Raw genomic sequence first — 22,757 nt, forward strand, 5'->3', positions numbered from 1 at the left:
GTCATTTACAGAGATCTTTCAAACAGAATTTTAAATTCGGTCATAAACACCTTGTTAAATCGGCACGATCTCATCTTCTACTTAGCTGAATCAATATAAGGAAAAGAAGATGTGCTTATTAAGTGACTTGAAAGTCATGACCTGCATTGAATGGATGGGGAATGGGGGACAGGCCTTGATGGAGGCACTAACTCCATTCCTTAAGAGCTGTGGATCCAGGGCATGCTCCTTATAAATCATTTTCCTTGTTTGGGCCAGGGCAGAGGAGAAGTGAAGTTTGTTATTTTGTATTTCTTCAACAGTGACAAAGAAAGCCACTGAAGGAACTCTGACAGGGATTCCTGTTGATTTAAAGAACTATAAGGAACACTTTATCGCTGTCACAACAGTGTGTCACTGAACAGCCTGGCTGTCTCCTCTGTTCCGCATCCGGGTGGTGGCATTAAGCAGCAGCAATATGGTGGTTTTAACACAATTTAACTTGGTACACGAATGATAATCTCTAATGTATGCGTGTATGTGTGTGTATCCCCCAGCATATCAAGGCTGAAGCAGTGGGGCAAAATTACACATTAATCTAGTCTTGAGAAAGAAACAATTCATTGTAATGTGGCGCTGGCTGGAGCACGTGTAGGAGCGCGAGGTTCACATCCCACAGAGCCATTATTCAGTGGCAGAAAACATCCCATCATAGAGAAGAAATAAAAGAATTAAGGAAAATGTTACAGATTCCCTTGAAGTAGTATATTAATATATTGGGATTAAGAATGACCATAGTGGGGCACCTGGGTGGCTCAGTTGGTTAAGCGTCCGACTCTCGGTTTCAGTTCAGGTCATGATCTTATGGTTTCGTGAGTTTGAGCCCTGTGTTGGGCTCTGTGCTGACAATGCAGAACCTGCTTGGTATTCTCTGTCTGCCCGCTCATACTGTCTCTCTCTCCCTCAAAATAAATGATCTTAAAACAAATTAAAAAAGAAAGAATGACCATATTGATCACTGTTTTTCCCATTAAAACCCCATTAGGAGGTACACATGTGCTCTTTTAAGAAGTTACTTGTTATTCCACCTTACATATGCCCATGCCTAGAGCACTTGCAAGGTGAAATATTCACAACCTTCACCCAGGGATGACCCTGCATTATTTGGAAGCAAAGTACAATGCAAAGTGACACTTCAAACCCTGAGAGTCTTTCCCATCCCAGGGGAATTCAGCGTAAAGCCATTAGGTGTTTCCTTTAGCATACCAATCAGCAAGGGAAATGAGGGCAAGCCTGCTATGAAGGAGACATCAGAGACATCTGTGTCCCTGGAATTCTAATAGAGCTCAGAAGTCCGGGCTTGATACCATCATTTGAAGGGCTGTGCATAGGAAGGCAACACTTAAGACATTTACTTTGGTGATGATGAAAATATACGGCATTTCAAAATAGGCTGCTTTGTGGAAAAACAATCTGCCACATTCCAAAATCTGAACATAGCCAACATTGGAATGAAACTCTCTAGGTTAACTGTTGCAGTAAGAGAGCGCTCATTTCACCCTGCCCCTGTCTGGCTGGCAACTGCTATCCATCCTTTACAATGCAGCTCAGCAATCACCTTGGTGTTATTGAACTGTTTATTATCTATTTACACCTGTTGTCTCCCCAGAACAGTAAGCAAAGTCAGCAAGGTATCTACGTTGTTGTTGGGTCTCTCCAGCTAGCTCAGGGCCTGACAGATAGGCGGTGCTGAGTGAATGCTTGTGAAATCAACGAGGACACATGCGAAACTTGGCTGCAAACCGCATAGGAGGGTCCACTGAAGAAGGAGCCATACAAAACAGGTCAAAGAACAAGAGGTAATTGTGTGGGTTAGCCAAGGCTGTTTGGGTTGAGTTCAAGAAAATGCTAGGACGTGCTTCAGTCTGTACAGAAGCTTGCCTTGAAGAATAAATCATTTTTTTCCAGAAAGTAATTTATAACACTTATTGAAGAAAACAGGTTTGCAAAGAATCTACGTTGTGGTTCTAACACAGAAGTTGTTCAATACCACTACAGATTTCCATAGTCCACAGCATTAGGCATAAGAATAGGGTGATAGTAATCGCTACGAAAGGTCGGAGTAAATAAAAGAGCAATGGAGAGCCATGTGGGATTTACGAAGGAAAATAAAGAAAGCGATACAACAAAGTTCCCCATGGGACCTTGACTTAATATGACATTCCCACTGTCTACACTGATACTACTATTTGGGAGCAGACCACGTTTCTTCGAAATGAATTAGCTGAAAGGAAGTCTCTCCTTTGGAATCCAAAGTTCTACACATATGATTAACACCTTGGAGGCATCTTTGAAGTGCAAATGTGTTACCACACACATAACAGTGTATCATCTCTGCCTATGATAAACAGAGAGAGACACAAAAAAATCTAGCATCTTAGAAATGAACCCGAGGTTCACTTTCAGGGCCCCTTTCATTCATGATGCCCTGTCATATTTTAGTAGAAAGACTGGCTTCATGCCTCTGCCTTCGGTCTGGTTAAATCTAGGTTTCTTGGTAGCTTAGGGATCCAGCAACTAAATGAATGGCTTTGTTATCTTTGAAAGGTGACCAGCCTTTAATGAATTAAATGAGAGGTAGAGTGGAAGTTAGGAATGACCAAGCCTGGAGGACTTGGTTCCAGCTTCCAGGTCTTCCTACTATCCAGGGAAGAGAGGATGGCTGCCAAGATGCTGACAGAGGCAAGAGAAGAAACCAATGCTTCCCCTCTTCACACCTGCTTAGAGCATCCTGCCCTCTTTCTGTTTGTGAGGGCCTTCACTCAGCCCTACAGACTGTACATGTGTCTCCTGGGTTCTGTAACCAGCATCAGAAGATCAAAGCTTCCCAGTCCGTCCTCTGGAGATGGAATATCACGTTTGCAGGAGAGAGTTTCAACCATGTCAAAGAATCCGTCTCTGTGTAACTGATTTTCCCCGAGGGAGAGAGAAAAAGATGGTCATGTGGGGTATATACCATCAGTAAGTACAGAGAAGAACTGCATGGAATTGTAGATATTTAAAATGATGATCCTGTCTGAACTGGTATTAAAGAACGTGCGGTTCAGTGGGAGTCAGGCGGACTTGCTTCCAGTACTGGGACCTCAGTAACGTGATTCAAAATCACTGGTCCTCAGCTTTCCCAATGCCAGGGTTAGGCCAGATGCAGAGTACCTGAGAGGTCCAGGGAGTGGCCAGAGCTCCATCATCTTTCCCAGCCACCAAAATAGTTCATCTCTTTATTATGTTGAAACATGAATAATATCAGATGAACAAAACCGAAATCAAAAACAACCAAAGAGCAAGGTGGTTTTAAAGATCCCTGATAACTCCATCATTCTTAGGACCAAGGGGGGGGGGGGGGAGAAAGCTTAAGACTTCCTATCTTAATTGCATACCAACGATAAGACAAGGAAAAGAGTTAAAAGTATCTATAATCTCTGGCCCTCTCCCCTTATCTCCCTTTGTTAAAACCTAGGGATGTGCTGGCTAATTATTTTCTCCAAATTCCTACATAACTTCAGGGGCACCATTCATAGAAAAGACAATGTCACTGTGTCCCCTGGGGTATGGCACTCAGTGGCCCTGGGGAAGATAAATTTAGAGTGGAGAGGGCCTGTGTTTGAATCTCACCTCTGCCACTTACTAGCTATATGACCCCTGGCAAGCTATTTGATGATCTCTCTGATCCTCTTTCCTTCTCTGTAAAGCAGAGATAATAAATTCGATTTCCAAAAGCTACTGTAAAGGCTAAATGAGATAACATATGTAAACAATCTGGTGTAGGGCAGCATACCAACGCTGGTATTAGTTCTTTAAAATCACAAAATCTGTGACATTTCACAGTTCTGATAACAACCGGTTCTAGGATGTGTGACCCATACGGTGAAGACAGACCAAAGGATACTGTGGAATTGAAACCGATTTCATCTGCTGAAGATAGGGTAGGTATCCCCAAAGTTAAAGGGGTCAGAATGTTGTGACCCAAGAACTATGCACTTTTTAAGTCTGAACTGTGGTAAGTGGCAGAAAGGAAGACTAATTGGTATGCTAATTAACTAGGGTACGTTGGTACGGCTGTTACCAAGGACAAGCAACAAGAAGACGAGGTGCACGCGTGAAGGATCTATGTGCTGCCAACAAATTACATGTGCTTAACTCAAACTTTTTTGCCTTCCTTAGGAATCTAAGACCTGTCAATATTTAACTGTGCCAAGTCTTTTATTTGCCTTGTAATTAAGAAGTGATTAATCTACACAATAAAGCTGTAACTTAAGCATTATCGATTCTCTAAATATTAAAACTGAAGTGGACTGTAGATATCTAATCCAACCTCCACAAGTCACACCAGCAAAAAGTGAGGTCTAAGGAAGACAAGACACCAGCGAAAAGTGAGGTCGACGGTCTCAAAAGGCAGAGCCAGTTCTGGCACTTGGTCTCATTCACTTAGTCTTCTTCTTACTACAGGAAATCAATCTGCGGCTTTATCCAACACACAACAATTTAACATTGGATATATGGATTCCTGTCTCAACTCTACAGACTTTGGGATCCACAGGGCACTGGAAGACCTCTGAAGGGCTGAGCCAATGACTGACAGAAGCGGCTGAGTGGGACTGTGTCGGAAGGTCTGAGGACATTCAAGAAGGTAATGAAGGGCTTACAGAAAGGCTGTTAGGGATCTGCCAGTCTGGAATATGGGTGGTGAAACTGGGGTCCATTAAGGAACCAAACGATTTTCTATATCTAGGACAGAGCACAGTGACCAGCACATAGTACAGCACATAGCAGGTACTTAGTGCTTACTTGTTGTATAATTGGATGATGAACCAGGAATGGATGAATGAATGAATGCATGCCTGCATGAAAGGAACTGTATTGAGAGAAGAAATGAGAGCCTCAGAGAGGCAACAGAGAGGAGGGACCACCTAGTGAGAAGAGGCAGAGAAGAGCTACCAAAGCTCCCCTCAACCTTAGCAGGAAGGACGAGACTCGTTTCTCTTGCAAGGACAGTGGAGGGAGTGCGGCTGTGGCCCTCCTGCTTCCGCCTCACATTTCCCTTCTGAGGAAATGTGGTAGTTCTCATGGCACCGCTTCTGCTTCTGGCCACTCTGCTCTCAGGACGGAATGAGCAGAAGTGGAATGCGTGAGGGGAGTCTATCTCCAAGGGCAACAGAAATGTCAAACCCATAATGTCACATTATTTTCAGAGGAGACTCTGCGTAAGTGCTATCCAGGCATCTACTGACCATACGGACACCGATGGAAAAATTCTTCCTAGTAGGAACTTGACATCAAGAAACCAATCTGATTCTAGGATAGCAGAGAAAATCCTACCCAGTGAAGAATGAGGGAAAGCTGGGATTTCCCGGTCAATTCTCCAGTCACTGAAAAACTCAGTCATCTGTGGCCATGAACCCAGGGTGCTCTCACCTGCCACATCTGTTAAAGCTGGGCTTTGCAGGTGGGATTCACGTGAAGAGTACTAGTGGCCCAGACATGAGAGCAGTATCTCATTCTATTTTCTAAACAGTAAGAGGTCAGCATCACATGTTGTCTTTCAACGTCCACATCTCACAGTTTTTACTTCTGTACACAGGATGGGGCTGCTTTGAAAAAAATAGGCACTACTCATCACCTCTGATATTTTTCTAGGACTAAATGGAGAAGCTATAATAGAGTACTGCATCAACGCCTAAGGAAGACCTTTCTAGGTTCTTCTGACGTAAGCGACTCACTGTTTGAGATCTTCCCCCCGACATCTAGCAGACCAAGGGCAGAATGGCAGTATGCACACATTAGGTGTGTGGCCAGACTAATGGGTTCTGAGCCGTTATGAAAGATATGTACAGCCCGAGGAGGAGACGTAGTGTCTATGACGTGACCTTCATTTGACATCTGATTAAGATAAAGTTGGGGCACAAAAAACTTTTTTCTTCAAAACCTGGAGAACAGGTCAGTGAAGAGAGCAATGATATAAACTTCCTTCCTCAGCTCACAGAGTGACTGGCAAGGCTTTTTGAGAATATTTTTAGCACAGCTTCAATTCCCTAAAAAGCAATGCCACCTAAAAGAAATGTGTTAAGCACCCTCTAAATGTTTCTCATTAAGTTGCCAACACTGGTACTCACCCCTTAAGGCTGGCTTACAGTGCTCAGCCTAACTCCCCTTTGTGTGATATTCGAGGAATAAACGTGAGACTAGCTGCTATTTGAAAGAAAGAGATTATATGTGTCAGAATCTACATGTTAATATTTGGAGAATATCTTGAGACATAATAGGAAAAAGCAGCCTAGAAAACGGCGCTCTGCAATGAATTTATAGAAATGGTAGTCAAGAAACCCAAACTGAAAGGTTTTCCTAATGAGGGGACAGGTTTGTTCTTATAGCATAACTAATCTTAGCTAAGTGGCTAATTCTTCCCAAAAGACCAGATTTGGTTAAGAATGAAAACATTCCACTGTGTCTAGATTTAGCATACAATGAACTCCCTCGACTGGTTTTCATGCTGTCCAGCTCTGAGTATCCTGATTCTTTTTTTGCCTTTAATTATGTTGCCGACACCTACCTTTTCATGTGAAAGCGAGTCTGAGGAAACGGGGTGGCCAAAGCCGTACGAATGTCCACTCACCTCCCATGAGTTTGGACTGGCAGTTAATAAACTCGGGCTTCCTGTCCGTGAGGTACCTCTGGCAGGTATGGTGGAGGATCTGGAAGAAGGTGCATTTTTCTGAAGCTGTGCTGGCCACCCACTGGTCAAATGCGTTTTCAAACAACAGATCAAATTCTGCAGAATCCTGGAAAAGACAGTGAAATGAGTGTCGATCTCAATCTAGAAAAACTGCGGCTTCCAGCTTACCGCTGACAAAAGGCTCACAAAAGCTGAAACACCTTTCAAAACTTTGGTCTTAATCACAAGGCTCATCTTTATTAGCACCCAGGTGCATGGAAAGAAAGTTCACCTTTCTCTGTTTATCAAGCAAACCCCAAATCTTGGAGTATTTATAGATGTCCCTAGGAAGCTACACTCACAGAAGCCCCAACAGCTTACTACACATTGACCTGGCAAAATTTAGACTAGATACTGCCTTCCCGATGACCCGGAAAAGGTCACGTTCTTGGCAGTGAAACCCATGAATCTTGCCCCTAACCTTTGGTAAGGAAAAGATTCTCCCTTATTATTTTAGCATATAGTGACAATTTACATTTTATTTCTCCTCATTACTGAGGTTTTATACAGTGAGTATGTGTGAACAAAAGGGAAGGTACTTAAATAAACAGCTCTACCTTAAAATGTTTCTCATATTAAATCCAATAGAATCCTAATACATAATTTGTAAGGTGCCACCTATTTATTTGCTTGCTCGGCTAATAAATCTCCTCACTGGTGATATAACGAGATACATGAAGCTTTGACGAACATGGGTTTTTTGTATTGGTAACCATGGACATGATACCTGTACTCTGCTCTTTGCACTTGGCTGATAAACCTACTACAGGAGCCAGCACTTCTTCAGCATGCATCCCCTTACGTTTCTGCATCACACATGATGAAAAGACTTAGAGTTCCCCATAAGAAGGGCATAGAAATAAGAAAGTCTTAGCCACGTAACTGAAACAGAGAAATAGCTTCCCTAAAGAGGACTCAGACAACCACCACCACTGCCAAGGTCAGCGAGGGAGTCATCGTGTGAAGAGAACACCTTCACTCAACACCAGACATTCACTCACCCGATTAGGATCGATGCCATTAACCTGGCGAAGCTGCTCAAGCATCCACTGTGACCTCCGCACGAATGACGTGGAGCCTTCAAACTGTTTGACCTTCGTGATGGACGCCTGTGTGGGTTTCTTGTTTGTCACTGCCAAGAGAAACCACTCAGATTAGTGGGTGTGCAGGTTGGTTGGTTTTCATCTTAGATTTACATGTGTACACACACAAAGACACACAGAATATGAACACATGTGCCTTTTATTTTCTGAGAGAGAGAGAGAGAGAGAGAGAGAGAGAGAGAGAGAGAAAGTAAGTAAGTGAGGGGGGAGAGGGGCAGAGGGAGAGAGAGAATCTCAAGCAGGCTCCTTGCTCAGTGCTGAGCCCCATGTGGGGCCTGATCCCATGACCCTGGGTTCATTACCTGAGCTGAGATCAAAAGTCAGACACGCAACTGACAGCTACCCAAGAGCCCCTGAATACATATGCCTCTGATGAGGGGTGAACTCAAAAGAAACAGAAGTTCTAGTCTCTACTCTCAAGCGATTGCAGAATAATCATAATTTTAAAGGCTGCTTCATTTCTGTCTTCATTCATTCAAACTGAACACGCCTCAATCAGGTAACACCGGGCACTTTTAATGGAGGCTACAAGAACATGGTGACCAACTGCATGGAAAGAAGCATACAGGGTTGACAGGTGTCAGGGAGAGGTCACTAGGAAAGGTTGGATTTTAAAGGAAGTGGATGTTACTGGCTCCCCTAGTGAACTGCAATGTATATACCTAGCGTGGTATTTGAATGTAAACATACCGGGCTTCCATGGTAAGAGAGGGAATATTTAAAACATTATTTGGCTTTAAAATATTGTCCAGTTTGAATCTAGCTTGCATCTCTTTATGCCTGCGTTTGGCATTCACATACCCGCCTGCCCCACATTCCTGAGGCTTCCACACCTGCAGGACCAAGACAGTTCCTCCTTCCAGCCTTAGTCAGTTCTTCCTTTGCCCCTTCCATGCCGAGAATGGACAGCCTCACCTCTCAGACGGAGGTCAAGCACCGGCCGCTAGGAGAGAGTCACTCTGGATATTTCCACATCTGCTTATTTCGTGACTTAGAGCCTCAAGGGTGGAGACGTAATTCAGTGTTATAAAAGGGCTTAACGTAAAAGCTCCTCCCGAGGCCTGGCCGCACGAGTTGTAAAATTTAACAGAAACGATGCTAGTAAGGGAACTAGGAGAAGTGGAAAGTACTACTTGTCACGAATGCAATCCTAGGACGACTGTGCAGCAGTGGCACATTCTTTCTTTGTTTCAAACAGCCCTGCAGATCCTGTATTTCCATATAACCCTGCGGATGGTCATTGGATGGCAAAAAGAATCCTTGAGGGATGAAGGACAGCAGGCATCTACTGTGGTCACAGTTCCTGGTAAGAAGGACCCTCCTGCACGCACACTAGAGTTCAGGGCAGTTACAGTATCTGCGGGCATTAAAGCAGGAACCCAGGGACCAAGAGCGGAATGAAATGTGGGCATCTTGCCTTTACGTTTGGCAAGAACTGCATGGTTCCAGGACTAAAGACCTGTTTTTATGACCTCGGTACAATCTTTCCCCTTTGCTCCAAACCAGGATTTAGCAAACACTTAAAAAACAATTTCAAATAATGCTTAGGTTTAGTACCCATTATTTCAGTTATATTTGGCTAAAAGCTTCTGAACATTTCATACCAATTACGTTTACTTTCATGGTTAAAAAGTCATCATCCCCTTAACACCCGTGATCAGAGGAAATTTTACAGTCTTCTGTTCACACACAGTCTGCCTGGCTTACAGCTCCATGAATAAGTCTGCTAAGTCCTCTTAGGAATAATCATTCCCCGAACTAAATTCAGGCAATAGTATCAGTCTGCCCAGGGCTCTGTCTATCCGTTTATTTTGTGTGCCTCCTATGGGATCTAATAGGTCTCTCTGATAGCCATGCCCTGCTCTTCAGTTTTCATGTTAGAGGAAACAAGACACCTGGAATACATGCAGGTCCTAAAATGTGCTTAAAAGATTAAAGAATACATTTCAATAACAGGAAAACACGGGTTCCTGTATTAGACACACACCCCTAAACACACAAAGAGGATTTCCTCCTTTGTTTATGTAAATCACACGACATTTAGGCATCCTGGGAAACATGAGGGTTTCCCTTCTAACTTTAAAGTTGTTATGAACTCCTATTTTTACTTCTGGTCCATTTATTTCCAAGTGGTTTACAGCATTATAAAAACTCAAACACAATGCAGGGTCCCTGTAATTACTGGCATGCTGAGGATTGACATTTTAGAAAAAGCAAGTTCCATTGGAAGTCTGTCACTGAAATGAGAAGGGCAGGAACCCCACCCACATGACAAATGCCCCACAGAACTGCTAACACAGATCCTGCTACAGAGCTATCATTTTTCATGGAGGCAGTTACAACTCCAACCACTGCTGCCTTGTTCTCCCTATTAGCTTATTCTTTGCCCAGTTCTTGGAATCTTGGTAGTCTTCCTGGGCACTGAGCCCGGTTTAGTTTAATTTTTGTTTATTGTTATTATCTCCAACATCCCAGTTTCTATTTTGAAGCAGGTGCCTTAAAATTATATTATTATATACACATTATGTGGAGTTAAATAAAGACTTTCCCCTTCGGAAATCAAAACAACTGCACAAAGACACCACTGCCAGACTTTCTGAGTTCTGTGTTTGATGGAGCCATGTTTAACCCTTTCATTGCTTTGGTGTTTTCAGGGTCCATAGCTGGTAAAACAAATATGCTGGTCAAATTCTGGAAGTCTAGTGAAAAAAAGTCATCTATCTTCTCCTTCCAAAGGACAACTGATTGATAGCATACCCTGGATCAGTAATATTGGAGTGCTCTATGGCCAACTACCCCAATACAGTAGACTCTGCATTCATTATTTTGAAGAACTTTAAAGGGCAGATAACCAGGGCACTTCTATCATGCCTTCAACATTCATGGGGAAAAGGAAAACATATAGGCATTTAAAGAAGTAGGGTGAGGGGTGCCTGGGTGGCTCAATCGGTTAAGCATCTGACTTCAGCTCAGGTCATGATCTCACGGTTCCTGAGTTTGAGCCCGGCGTCAGGCTCTGTGCTGACAGCTCAGAGCCTGGAGCCTGCTTCGGATCTTGTGTCTCCCTCTCTCTCTGCCCCTCCCTCACTTGTGCTCTGTCTCTGTCTCTCAAAAATAAATAAAACATTGAAAAAAAAAATTAAAGGGGTAGGGTGAGCATGACACTCCCAGGTAAGACCACCCAGAATCACCCTGGCCCTCTACTCCAACGTGCACCAGAATCATCTGGGAGTTTTTACAACAAATAACACCAAACCACGTGAATCAGAATCTCTGGAGGTGTGGCCTGGCATCCACATTTTGAATTTCCTCACATGATTCCGAGGCACTGTGACTGCTGAGGCCACTGTGGTGTATGAACTCATTTCACAAATATTTATGGAACATGTATCAAGATGGGAGACACAGAAATAAGTTTTGTGGGCAATTCAAAGATTGAATAAGATATGGTTCTGAGTCAAGAATTTGGGCGGTGGGAGGATTGTTAAAAATGATGCAAAAACAGTGCTAATGCATAACCAGAGTCACCTGAGGTGTTGGGGAGGGAGGGGGCTTTAAGGACCAAGGCAGAGCTGGGGGAGGTCAAGCAGGCTTCCTGAAGCTGCCATATTCCAGGTAATAGACCATTAGCCCTCGCCTGGACTTCTATGATTTCTCCCAAACTGGTTCCTCTGGCCAGATTGGCCATTCAAACTTAAAATATGGAAGACTGAGCCACCTTTGAAAATCTCCTCAGTGGCGTCCCAAAACATTCTGAATAAAACGCAAGGCCCTCACTGTGACCTGCAAGGCCCTAGATGATCTGGCCCTTGAGTACCTCCCTGTTCTTATTTCCTTCCACTCTCCTTTCTGTCCACTAGGCTCCAGCCATCTTTTGCTCCTGGGGAACTACAACCCCTTTCTACCCTTTGCAAATGCTGTTCCCTTCATAGAAATGCTCCGTCCTTTTTTTTTTTTTTTTTTAAACGGTTGTCTCTTGTTTGCCATTTGGATTTCAGCTTACATGCCAACTCCATAGAGAAAACTTGTGTGATCGTTGATCTGTGTAGGCTCCCTCGCCATGTTATTTCTGTCACTGAACTCTGTTCACTGCAAAACAGGTTCATTTTGAACCTGGATAAAATACTCAAAATTTGCCTCTCTGGCATATTTGTAAAGCATAAAAACCAGGATGCTATGATGTGCATCTGGTCCTAAAACATGTAAGATCCACATGGATCTTTGTGGTTTGTGAGGTAGGATCCTATGAATTGACATAATCACAAGTGACATTTTTCCCAGCAATTAAAATTTCTAAAACTCTTTTTTAAATACAGCCTCTGGTTTTTTTCTCTTGTGCTTGACGACAGTTCTGTGACAGAGGCAGGGTTACTGTATTATCACCCATTGTATTTATAGACAAGGAAACTGAGGCAGGGAAAGCACTGACTTGCCAAAGTAATACTGTTAATCAATGGGAAGACTGCAACTTGCACAATAAGCTTAGGGTCCACTGCTCTTTCCACTGTAGCCTTTTGCTGCAATGTCAAATGCCACATTTTATTGCATGTGGGATGCTCATTAAGTTAAGGACTAACTGAATTTTTTGTTCTAATAAGGATACTACTGTTGTGATTTTGACAGTATTCTGAACTGTTATTTCCTTAACATCTCCCTTTAGATAAACGGCTTTTTCCTTGAATAAGTTAATGAGAAACAAAATACATGAAAGCCGTAAATAGGTACATAGCTCTGCCTACGTTAAATAGAAAATAATGTAAAACATACAATTAAAACATAAATGCTATTAATTTCAACTTAGAGAGTTGTCAGGGGAAGCTCTGGCATTTGAGGTCCACTCTAAGGTAAAATGGTGATTAGCGAGTGTAGACAGGTGTTAAAGACAATCAAAACATAGATGTTCCCCACGCTTTGGAGTTATCCAGGCCTAATGCTGCTTTTTCACTCCCTCCCACTCCTGTCACCCACTGCTTTCTGCTGGTGACAGAGGAAAATAGAAGCATGGGGCCAACCAAACTCAAGTCCTTCTGCTACGAGCTCAGATAAAAAGAATGTGGTTCCCATGGGGGCACATCTCTTCATTAGCCTTCATGTAAACTTCATTTACATCTCAGCTGTAGTTAAGAAGCAGTGATAGGGATGCTTGGGTGGCTCAGTCAGTTAAGCGTCCAACTCTGGCTCAGGTCATGATCTCACAGTTCATGGGTTCAAGCCCCGCATTTGTGCTGACAGCTTGGAGCCTGAAGCCTGCTTTGGATTCTATGTCTCCCTCTCTCTCTGCCCCTCCCTTGCTTGTGCTTGGTCTCACTCTTTCAAAAATAAACATTATAAAAAAACAAAACTAAACTAAAAAACACCAGTGATAGAAACTATTATGCCTGTAATATCATTACCATCACCACTCAAGTGGTGAAATCTCTCTCTCTCATGAGCTAACTGGCTGAAAAAAGGTCTTTTAGAGAATGGCCCTTCCATGAAAGATGGTACAAATATATAATAAGACGCTTAGCTACAGTCAGAGAGTAGAAACCACCCAGCCTTGCTTCTGCCCAATCAGAAAATTCTATTTATTTGCCAATAGCAAAGCACTTTCTTAGATAAAATCTGGTCTTATGGTTAAGTCAGGAATTGGTGGAGGTAGGGACAAAGACTGATGAGGAAAGGAAAGACAGAATTGCAAGTTACTTGCTTTTTATGCAAAACAGCAGACGATGCACGGTCTGCCAGTGATTAACAAGCTGATCCTTCATTTCAAGGTCCAATGGTTGAAAGACTTTCTAAGGAGTTACATCTTTCCCTTACAATCTCGTTATTCATACCGCATCACTTCTCAGTCCAAACAGGAAAATCAATTTTGTTTTTAAGATACAAAATATCTAGCAACGGTCTTAAAACATTAATTTATGGGGTGGCCGGGTGGCTCAGTCGGTTAAGCGTCCGACTTCGGCTCAGGTCATGATCTCACGGTTCGTGAGTTCGAGCCCCACGTTGGGCTCTGTGCTGACGGCTCAGAGCCTGGAGCCTGTTTCGGATTCTGTGTCTCCCTCTCTCTCTGCCCCTCCCCCGTTCATGCTCTGTCTCTCTCTGTCTCAAAAATAAATAAACATTAAAAAAAAAAACAAAAAAACATTAAAGGAAACAAATAATCATCATATCAACAAAATTATTACTCGTCACCTCTAGATCCGCTACCATTTCATGTTCATAGGTGGTTTTTCCTAACATGTGCACAAACATTTCTTATACACATTAAACTCAAACTGAATCACCTTATAATTTTACGTGGCCATTTCTATGAAAAAGAAGACGCTGAAGATACATCTATCTATAATATAGTTTGACATTGAGGCTAGGTAGCTAAACTGCAGAGTTTACCATAACGAGGTGCCTAAAATACCTTAGTTTCATCATGCTGCCTCCTACCATGACTTTACCATTAAGTGAAGGTCAGTACTTTGTGGTATGCCTTAGCTCTCTGCTCTGCTGTGGTCTAATGGCCAGACATTTTGATTTCAACAAAACCGTTGATGAGAAACAATTTCGAGTAAGGAATAAAAGGGATATCCACATAGAATCTTAGCAGGGCTGCTCTTTGTCAGAGGTGGCTGACATGAAAGGGGGTAAAAAAAAGAGACAGAAATCCTGTGAAATGTGGTTCAGGAAGTAAAAGCAAGATTGAGCACACCTTCTGGAGGCTGATGTGGTAATGAAATGGGCTAACAGACTGAGGTGAGAAATGATTATTTGCAACTAGTTTCCTTAATGCTCTCCCAATACTCTAATGTCTGATGATTCGAGGTGGATTTTGCAGTATCTGTGGGCAAATAAGTATCAGGTCTGAGGCTGCATCAGCAACTTTATCTGAGTGTTTACAAAGCTTAGGAGCAAGAATATGAAGATTGTTACCTCAAATGTTTTCAGAACAGGGGAACATCATCGCTGCTACAGTTAGGGGGAAATGGAGCATGGCGCGCTCCACACAGGGCTGATCGTTGGCTTCCCAAGGATTTCTCAAAGCGTGTTATCATTTGGGACGTAGTAAATGTTCAGAATCAACAGGCTCTGACCAGACCAACTCCTGAAATGGCCAAGTTTGTCTTTGGGGCCCTATCCCTCTCCTCCCTATCCAGGTCCTTGGGGCTCTCTGGCCAGATTCCTGATAGGATCCAAACAGGCCTGAGAAGGTCTTCGTGAATCTGCATGTTTTTAGGAGACACTTTTAATCCAAGTGACAACTGCAACAAAAACAGTGGCATTCAGTCTTCAGCATCAAGCCCTGGGAAAGCACGTAGGGATGGATGGTTTTTAACAGTCCTGCTCCACTAACCCTAAAGGGGAGGGGAGGGGAAGGGAGAATCAGTACACTGAGCTTTGAGGTTTGTTCTCAAAGGCAGACTTCCTTAGTCTCTAGTATCGATAATCACAAAGAAAGAAGTTTTCCACACAAAAGATTCCTTATTTGGTATCACTAGCTCCAAGGCCTGTGCCTTACATCACATTCTCCCCTCCGAACTGAAGAAGGAAGAGGTGATTGAAAGCCTAGGAAATTTTTCCAAAGGGATACTGAAAAAGGAACTGTTTACATGGGAAACTTTTCTTGCACAGGAATTTGGAGAAACCCTTCAGTAGAAGGAGGAGAATAAGAAACATCTTGCATCAAGCATCCCTTAGGAAGGTTACAGCACCATATGGAGAGTAGCTAACAACTTACACATTAATAGAGCAAGCAACCCCCCTACACCAGCTCTGCAGGGAAGTACTACCTGGTTTCAATATTTCCAAACTACCAACAAGCAGGTGGGCTTACTTTTGGAACACGCAACTTCAATGTCACATATTAGTATGAGACCTCATTAGTATTTCTAAAACCTAGTCCCTTCTAATTTTAATATTCTTTACCCTGCTCATCATTTTGGTTTTTTTACTTGTAAAAACATGTAGATTTTTATTTGGAAAGGCTATTCCACTTTTCAGGTCAACGACAGGTGGAGGTGCACCGCAGGTAGCCCTAGGTTGTTACACCTTTAGCTTGGAATCAGAAAGCTTAATCCCCATAAGGCTTGAGTTCCCCACTGCAAGACCAGTACTGTCCCCTCCACACTGGCACCATGATGTCTTCTGTATTACAAATTGACATACAAAGTGCTAATTTATGGAAGCATGCATAAATGAAGGAGTGAACAAACGGATGGATCCTCAACAAAAGGAGGAACGGTTCCTAACCCACCAGAAACCACGACTAAACCACAAATGTATTTCAGGTTCAAATGTTCTGTTTCAAGATCAAACTGCAGTTTTAAGGGATTTGAACTGTTCTCTTACGAGAAAAGAAGAGAATCCTGAGGACTAAGGAGAATGGAGAGAATGGTAAAAACCAAGAAACAGAAATATCAGGACACTGGAAGGAGATAAATTGTGGGGGAGAACTTCTTAGGAAATCTCTTTTCCTTCAATCCTTATTCTAGCAGCATCTCTTATAAGCAATTCTGTTTGCTTCAGCCTCCCTGAAAACACAATTTTGGGCTGGAGATTCAGCAATCCAAGATTTCCCATTGTGCCTGATTTTTTAGCTTCCTGAGACTATTCTCCATAGACTTGAGGAGGAAATCAATTTGCATGCATTTTGGGTAAAGGGTAAACATGCAATGAATTATACAACCCGGCTGGTATTAGTTATTGCAACTTCATGCCTGATGTGGAAAGGGTATATAGCACGTCTGACTTATGTAGTGTAACTATGAAACAAACAGGCCCAAGCCAAGAACACAGATGCTTACAGCCGTGAGAACCGTGGTGGTTCTGAAGAGATTAAAAAATCCAAACCCTTGCCCTATACCATGCAATGCAACAACAGTCTTATTCTGTTCTGACTTCCTCCATTCTGGAAACAGATGCAAACCTCATTTTTGATCTATTCTTAGGAGAGATTTCCAAGCAGAGGCTCTGAAGACAAAGGCATCAAAGGAGCAGCACCTGACTGAAGAACGAATTTAATTACTCCACAAGAAGCTCACGGGCTGGGAATAAAAACTTGAAACAGAGATTCCTTTAATGTTACGCTTTCCCTGCCATTTTCCATTATATACTGAAAAGTACAAGCCATGTAGCAACTCTCTGCAGGGAAATGTCATACCTGGTAGAAATTCAATACTTATTTTCTTGCAAGGGGGGTTGCTAAAGACCCTCCTTCCAGTGAGGAAAGAGGGAGTCATCTCTGCAGCCTTTACACCCCTGCCCCTGAGCAGCTCACTCACCATTATATGAGGGAAGGGCCTGGTGCCATGGTCCCTGACACTGCGCACCCACTGCTGGGCACAGTCCTTCAATATGAGTAGTCAGTCTAAAAGAACCATGGAAGGATGTTATGCAGATAGGGATCACCTTCGATGTGAGAAGGCTACTCTCCCACAAATGAGAATTTCTGTCTGCCTTGAAGGAGGCAGAGTCACAGAGAATTTTCTAATGGATCAGGTACTAAACATATAATATCACTAGGTGTTTGGAAAAATCAAAGCTGTTATCACTTAGCCAACACAGGCTGCCAAATATCATTACAACTGTCAGTCAAGCAAAGACAGACTTACCTGCTCTGTTTTCCTTCCTCTTCACCACCACCACTATTTACCTGATACTTTTAATAATACATTTTAAATGAGGGTGTGCATCACTGAACATCTAAAAAAAAGTGAATGATGTCACTAAGAACTTGCCCCCTTCACTCTTTACTGTGTTAAATGGAGGAATAAAATCTACATGTTCTGGGTAAAACGAATGTCATTTTGCATTAGTGGAAATGATCTACAGTTAAAATGAACTGAATGTATTTTGGCAAACTCTCGGCAGTACCTACTAACACTAAACATGCAATATTCTATGACCCAGAAATTCTACTCCTGTGTCTACACAGCAGAAACGAGTGGCGCTCTGTCCAAATAGACAAAATAAGTGTCAAAATGAAAGACAGTGATCCTTGAGAGACGGGAAATGAATGAGGTGAGCCTCACAATCACCCTAGTTTATTGCTTTGCGAGTTTCTTCCAGGTTGTGGTGCAAGGGGGAGGAGCCTAGGCAGAGACTGGCAGATTCTGTGAATTGAGTGACAATGCTGAGAGTCTGGAGAGACCAAAGGGCTAAAATTCTCAGGACAGAGTAATGAAGAATAGAGAATTACACGCAAAGAGGACGCTGGAGATCTGCAGAGATTCGGCCTTGAGTAGTTAGCTGAGTAGGTCTTCCAACGTGTATGTAAGGAAATGACTGGAGGCCAGAGAAGGAACCATTCAAAGTGAATAGAGGAAAGAGTGCCCCAGCTCAAATAGGCTTTGGGAAGAGTTTCCTGCCTGTTTCTACCAACCAGACTGGAAAAGTGATCGAAAAGAGTGAAAATCACTCTGAGTGGAAAAAAGAGAACAAAGTTGTGGAGAACTTACACTACCTGATCGTAAGACTCATTACTGGATTAACTAATCCAGACATCGTGGGACTGGTGTCAAGACAGCTCAGAAAAAGACCTGCATAAATGGGTAATTGATTTTCACAAAAAGTACAAAGGCAAGGCACTGGAGAGAGAAAAGTAACTTCAACAAATATTTCTGGAACAAACGGACATCCACAGGCTAAAAAATGGAACTTCGGCTCCTACTTTGTACCATATATAAAAGTACGTCAAAATGGAGCACAGACCTACATGTAAAAACTTACAACTATAAAACTTTTAGAAGGAAACACAGAAGAAAATCTTTGTGACCTTGGGTTAGGCAAGGCATCTTAGCTATGGCACTAAAAGCACAATTCATGAAAGAGCAAGTTAGGTAGGACCAAAATTTAAGACTTCTGCTCTTCAAGAGCATGAAAAGACAGGCACAAACTGGGAGGAAATATTTGCAAATCTCCATCTGAAAAAGGACTTCTATTTTCATCACTTTATATTTTTAAAACTCTTAAAACTCAAGAAAACACCTAGTTTAAAAAAAAAAGCATAGAAGATTTGAACACTTCATTAAAGAAGATGTGGATGGGAAAAAAACACACACGAAAAGATGCTCAATGCTATTAGTCATCAGGGAAATGGGAGACTGAAACCATTATGAGGTATCCTGACACAGCTCTCAGAAAGGCTAACATTACAAAGACTGACCCCTACCATGTATTCGCTTGTGCACAAATATTCACAGCAGCTTTATTGGTAAGAGGCAAAAACTGGTAACAACCTGAAGGTCCATCTCAAAATTATTATGCTGAGTGAAAGGCAGACCAAAAAAGAGTACATACTATACGTTGGCACTTACATAAATTTCTAGGAGATGTAAACTCATGCGTAGGACAGAAAGCAAATTAGTGCGTGCATGCAGACACGGAGGATGGGAATGTCGGGGGCCAGAGAGAGATTACAAAGGGCTGTGAGGGAACTTTTGGTTGTGGTGATTTCATGGGTATATATATGTAAAAACTTACCAACCGTGCCACTCAAATATGTAAAGATTCCTGCATGTCAATGATACCTCAATGAAATAAAGCTGTTAAAAAATTCACAAGCTGATCTACAGCATTTGTGGTCAAAATAGAGATTACCTTTGATGGAGGTAGGCGGGAGCCTCCTGGGATGCTGGGAAAGTTCTATGTTGATATGGATGATGGTGACCTGGTTTCTAGGCATGTGAAAAAAAAACCCCACTGAATTGTACACTTAAGATGTGTATAACTTACAATATATAAGTTATACCTTAACAAATGCAAACTAATGATGATGATGACGATGGCAGGGTTTGAGAATCGGTACCCATTGGAAATCGACAACCCTGATAGGTATCTCTCAGCACTTGCCCCACCCAGTTCACTCCAAGGTTACTGCCGGTAACAGAATAACCACCCGGTATATTCTCCACACAGAAAGAATGTGCAAACTTGGAAGCTGTCTTAGTCTGTTTGGGCTACAATAACGAAGGACCACAGACTGGGGGGCTTATAAACAACAGAAATTTACTTCCCACTGTTCTGGAGGCTGGGAAGTCCAAGATCAAGGTGCCGGCAGATTCAGTGTCTGGTGAGATCCTATTTCCTGCTTCATAGTTGTCTTCTCACTGTGCCCTCACATGGAAGAAGGGGCAAAGGAGCTTTCTGAGATTTTTTTTTAAATAAAGGGCATTAATCTTATTTATGAGGGCTCCACACTCATGATCTAATCACCCCTCAAAGGCCCCACCTCCTAATACTATCCCATGGGGTTTAAGATTTCAACATATGAACCTGGGGGTGAGGGGTAGGATATTCAGTCCATGACAGAAAATGCATTTATTCACTGCAGTTCTGACACTGGCTTTTATAAAAACCTACCCCGTTTTTTGAAAGTATACCCTATTTATAAAATTCTCCAGTTGGGTTCATGGTTCTCTTCTTGCCCATCTCTTCTGGAAACACTCCAGTTACTCCTCCTCTTGGTTAAAGCTTTCCATCTTCGTATTTCCAGACTTCTTCCACTCTGCCTGTGAACATGCTTAAGGTTTTCTTTCCACGTGAGACTCTTCTATTAACAAGGCCTGTCCTCAAGCCCTATCCATTCTTGTGAAAAATGTGGTGGTGAGAGGAAAATTACGTGTGCTTTGCTACCCGCTCACTGCTTAACCCATTACTCCCCCCTGACCTTACCACGCTCCAGAAACTGCCCCATGAAAATGAAAACATCTCCAAACTATGAAACCCAATGGCACAAAAGTTAGTGGCAAGGCCCAAAGGTGGAAAAGTGCTTGACATGCCCAAGGAAGAGACAGAAGAGGAGGACAGCAAAATATCGAGGAAAAGAAAGAATGAGTGAGGTCACGGGTGCGATCAAGTGCTAGCTCACGAAGGTCCTGGTGTAAAAGGCTTGGGAAGCATTAAACAGAGGCATAATGGGTTCTCATTTACATTAAAAAACATTTGGCCAACTGCTGCTATCGGGCAAATAGGTCCTGCAGGAGTGTGTGTAGGCAGGGAAGTCACTTAGAAACTTCTACCCCAGTAGGCCAGGAGAGGTGATGGTGGCTTAGACCAGATGGCAGCAGTGGAGACACAGAAAAAGGAGACAGTCTGTCCTACTCTCCATAGCTGTTGACCTCCCGCCCAGAGAACAACCTCAAGGTCAGTCACCAACTCTCAGTCATCTTCATACCCTAATGCATAGTGTACTGTAGGCCACTGTTCATTGAACATTTGAACACTTTGTACAGGTTGGAATAAAGATATTTGTATTTATCTGTAGGTGTGATCTCAGCTCCCAGATTTTAACTAACCTGAGAATAAAAGATTAGGTCTTTGTGTACTTGAGGGCACCTGGTAGGGTACCCTACCCAGAGTACTAACTCAAATATGCATCACGTGAAATTTCTTCATTCTCATCAGAAATGATTAAGGATTTGCTGTACATATTGATGACTGTGGTTAGCAATGTATCACCCATCGACTCTCTTTTTGGCCATGTCTGTTTTTCTTTTTTTCTCTGGGGTCATTTAAGGCAGTGGGGGCTGGGGAAAAGAAAAGAACAGGCACACCTGACTACCGATTCTGACACGCGGTAAAGAGCTGCTTTTCTTACACGGACAGCCAGCACAGCACCTCCGTGACTTCTGCTGCAGATTCCGAGATGGAACACATTGTTATGCACCTCATTAGTATTTATGGACAGCCTAGGAATCATTTCTGAAATAAATGAGACCACTTGTGTTAAGTGATTCCTTCCGAAGAAAAATCCCCGAGGATCTTTCAACAGCCGGCCTTGATGAAGATTCAGAACAAAAGGAAAGACATACCTGACCCCCTGGTGCTGAACGCGTGGTGAGAGGCTCAGATTTCTCTCCCCAATTCCCCACTGGCAATTTCCACATAAATTGGAGAATAATTGGAGGATAAACTGTCTTGAGGAGATGAGGCACAACTAACTATTGATACATTAGCTCTTCTCAAAACTCAGCCAGTCCTGTCTGCAGGCCTCTACTTGTTGGTACCAGGGTATCTTTCCTCTCCTTCAGACTTAACAGCCTAGACCACAGGCTATTCTGATAAGGCCGATCTAAATCAGAGGGCAGTCACCATACTGGGCCAACGAGAGGAGGTGCTGCCCTCAGCAAATGCTGACTGTGGTCGCTGAACTCTGTTCCCCTGTGGCTGAGGGACAGAGATGAGCGCTTACCCACCTTCCATGTATATACCCAATGGAGTGCAGTTTCTCCATTGTACTGAATGTCACTGTGTGGCCTCCACTGTGAAAGGAAAGAAGGCATTATATATATATACACATATATAAATATATGTGTGTGTGTGTGTGTATATATATATATATATATAAAAGCAAGAACAAGAATTATAGATATGGTTTATGTTAGGCAGAGAATACATTTTTAATTTTATTTATTTATATTAAAATATAATTTATTGTCAAATTGGTTTCCATACAGCACCCAGTGCTCGTCCCAACAAGTGCCCTCCTCCCTTCCCATCACCCACTTTCCCCTCTCCTCCACCGCCCCATCTACCCTTAGTTTGTTCTCGGTCCTTAAGAGTCTCTTATGGTCTGCCTCCCTCCTTCTCTGTTTTTAACTTTTTTTTTTCCCTTCCCCTCCACCATGGTCTTCTGTTAAGTTTCTCAACATCCACATATGAGTGAAAACATATGGTATCTTTCTCAGGCAGAGAATACATTACTGAAGAATCATGCGTGCTACTAAATGGACCCGCAAACTCTGAATTCTGAAACCCTTTGCATGAAATTAATGTCGTATCAAAACTTCAGAACGTCAGTCTATTTTGACTGAAATTTGGGGCAGAAACCACCAATTTTTCATTGCAAGTAAACTACGAGCTTTAAAACCAAACTTAGCACTTACAACAAGGGGCAAAATACATAAATTCCTTAGAGCAACAAAATACTTAAA

General features: G+C 42.6%; 1 protein-coding gene across 2 annotated transcripts in view; it reads right to left on the minus strand.

Moving 5' to 3' along the window:
* The window catches only part of STXBP6 (syntaxin binding protein 6), a 249,007-nt gene that overhangs the window by 45,516 nt on the left and 180,734 nt on the right, over positions 1-22,757 (minus strand). For both annotated transcript variants that reach the window (XM_043555946.1, XM_043555945.1), the window contains exons 3-4: positions 7,750-7,880; positions 6,650-6,815 (exon numbers count right to left, since the gene is read on the minus strand). In XM_043555946.1, coding sequence (XP_043411881.1) covers positions 6,650-6,815; positions 7,750-7,880 — 297 coding nt within the window. The remainder of the gene's footprint in view (positions 1-6,649; positions 6,816-7,749; positions 7,881-22,757) is intronic.

This window comes from Prionailurus bengalensis, chromosome B3 (genome assembly GCF_016509475.1).
Source record: "Prionailurus bengalensis isolate Pbe53 chromosome B3, Fcat_Pben_1.1_paternal_pri, whole genome shotgun sequence".
Lineage (NCBI taxonomy): Eukaryota > Metazoa > Chordata > Mammalia > Carnivora > Felidae > Prionailurus > Prionailurus bengalensis.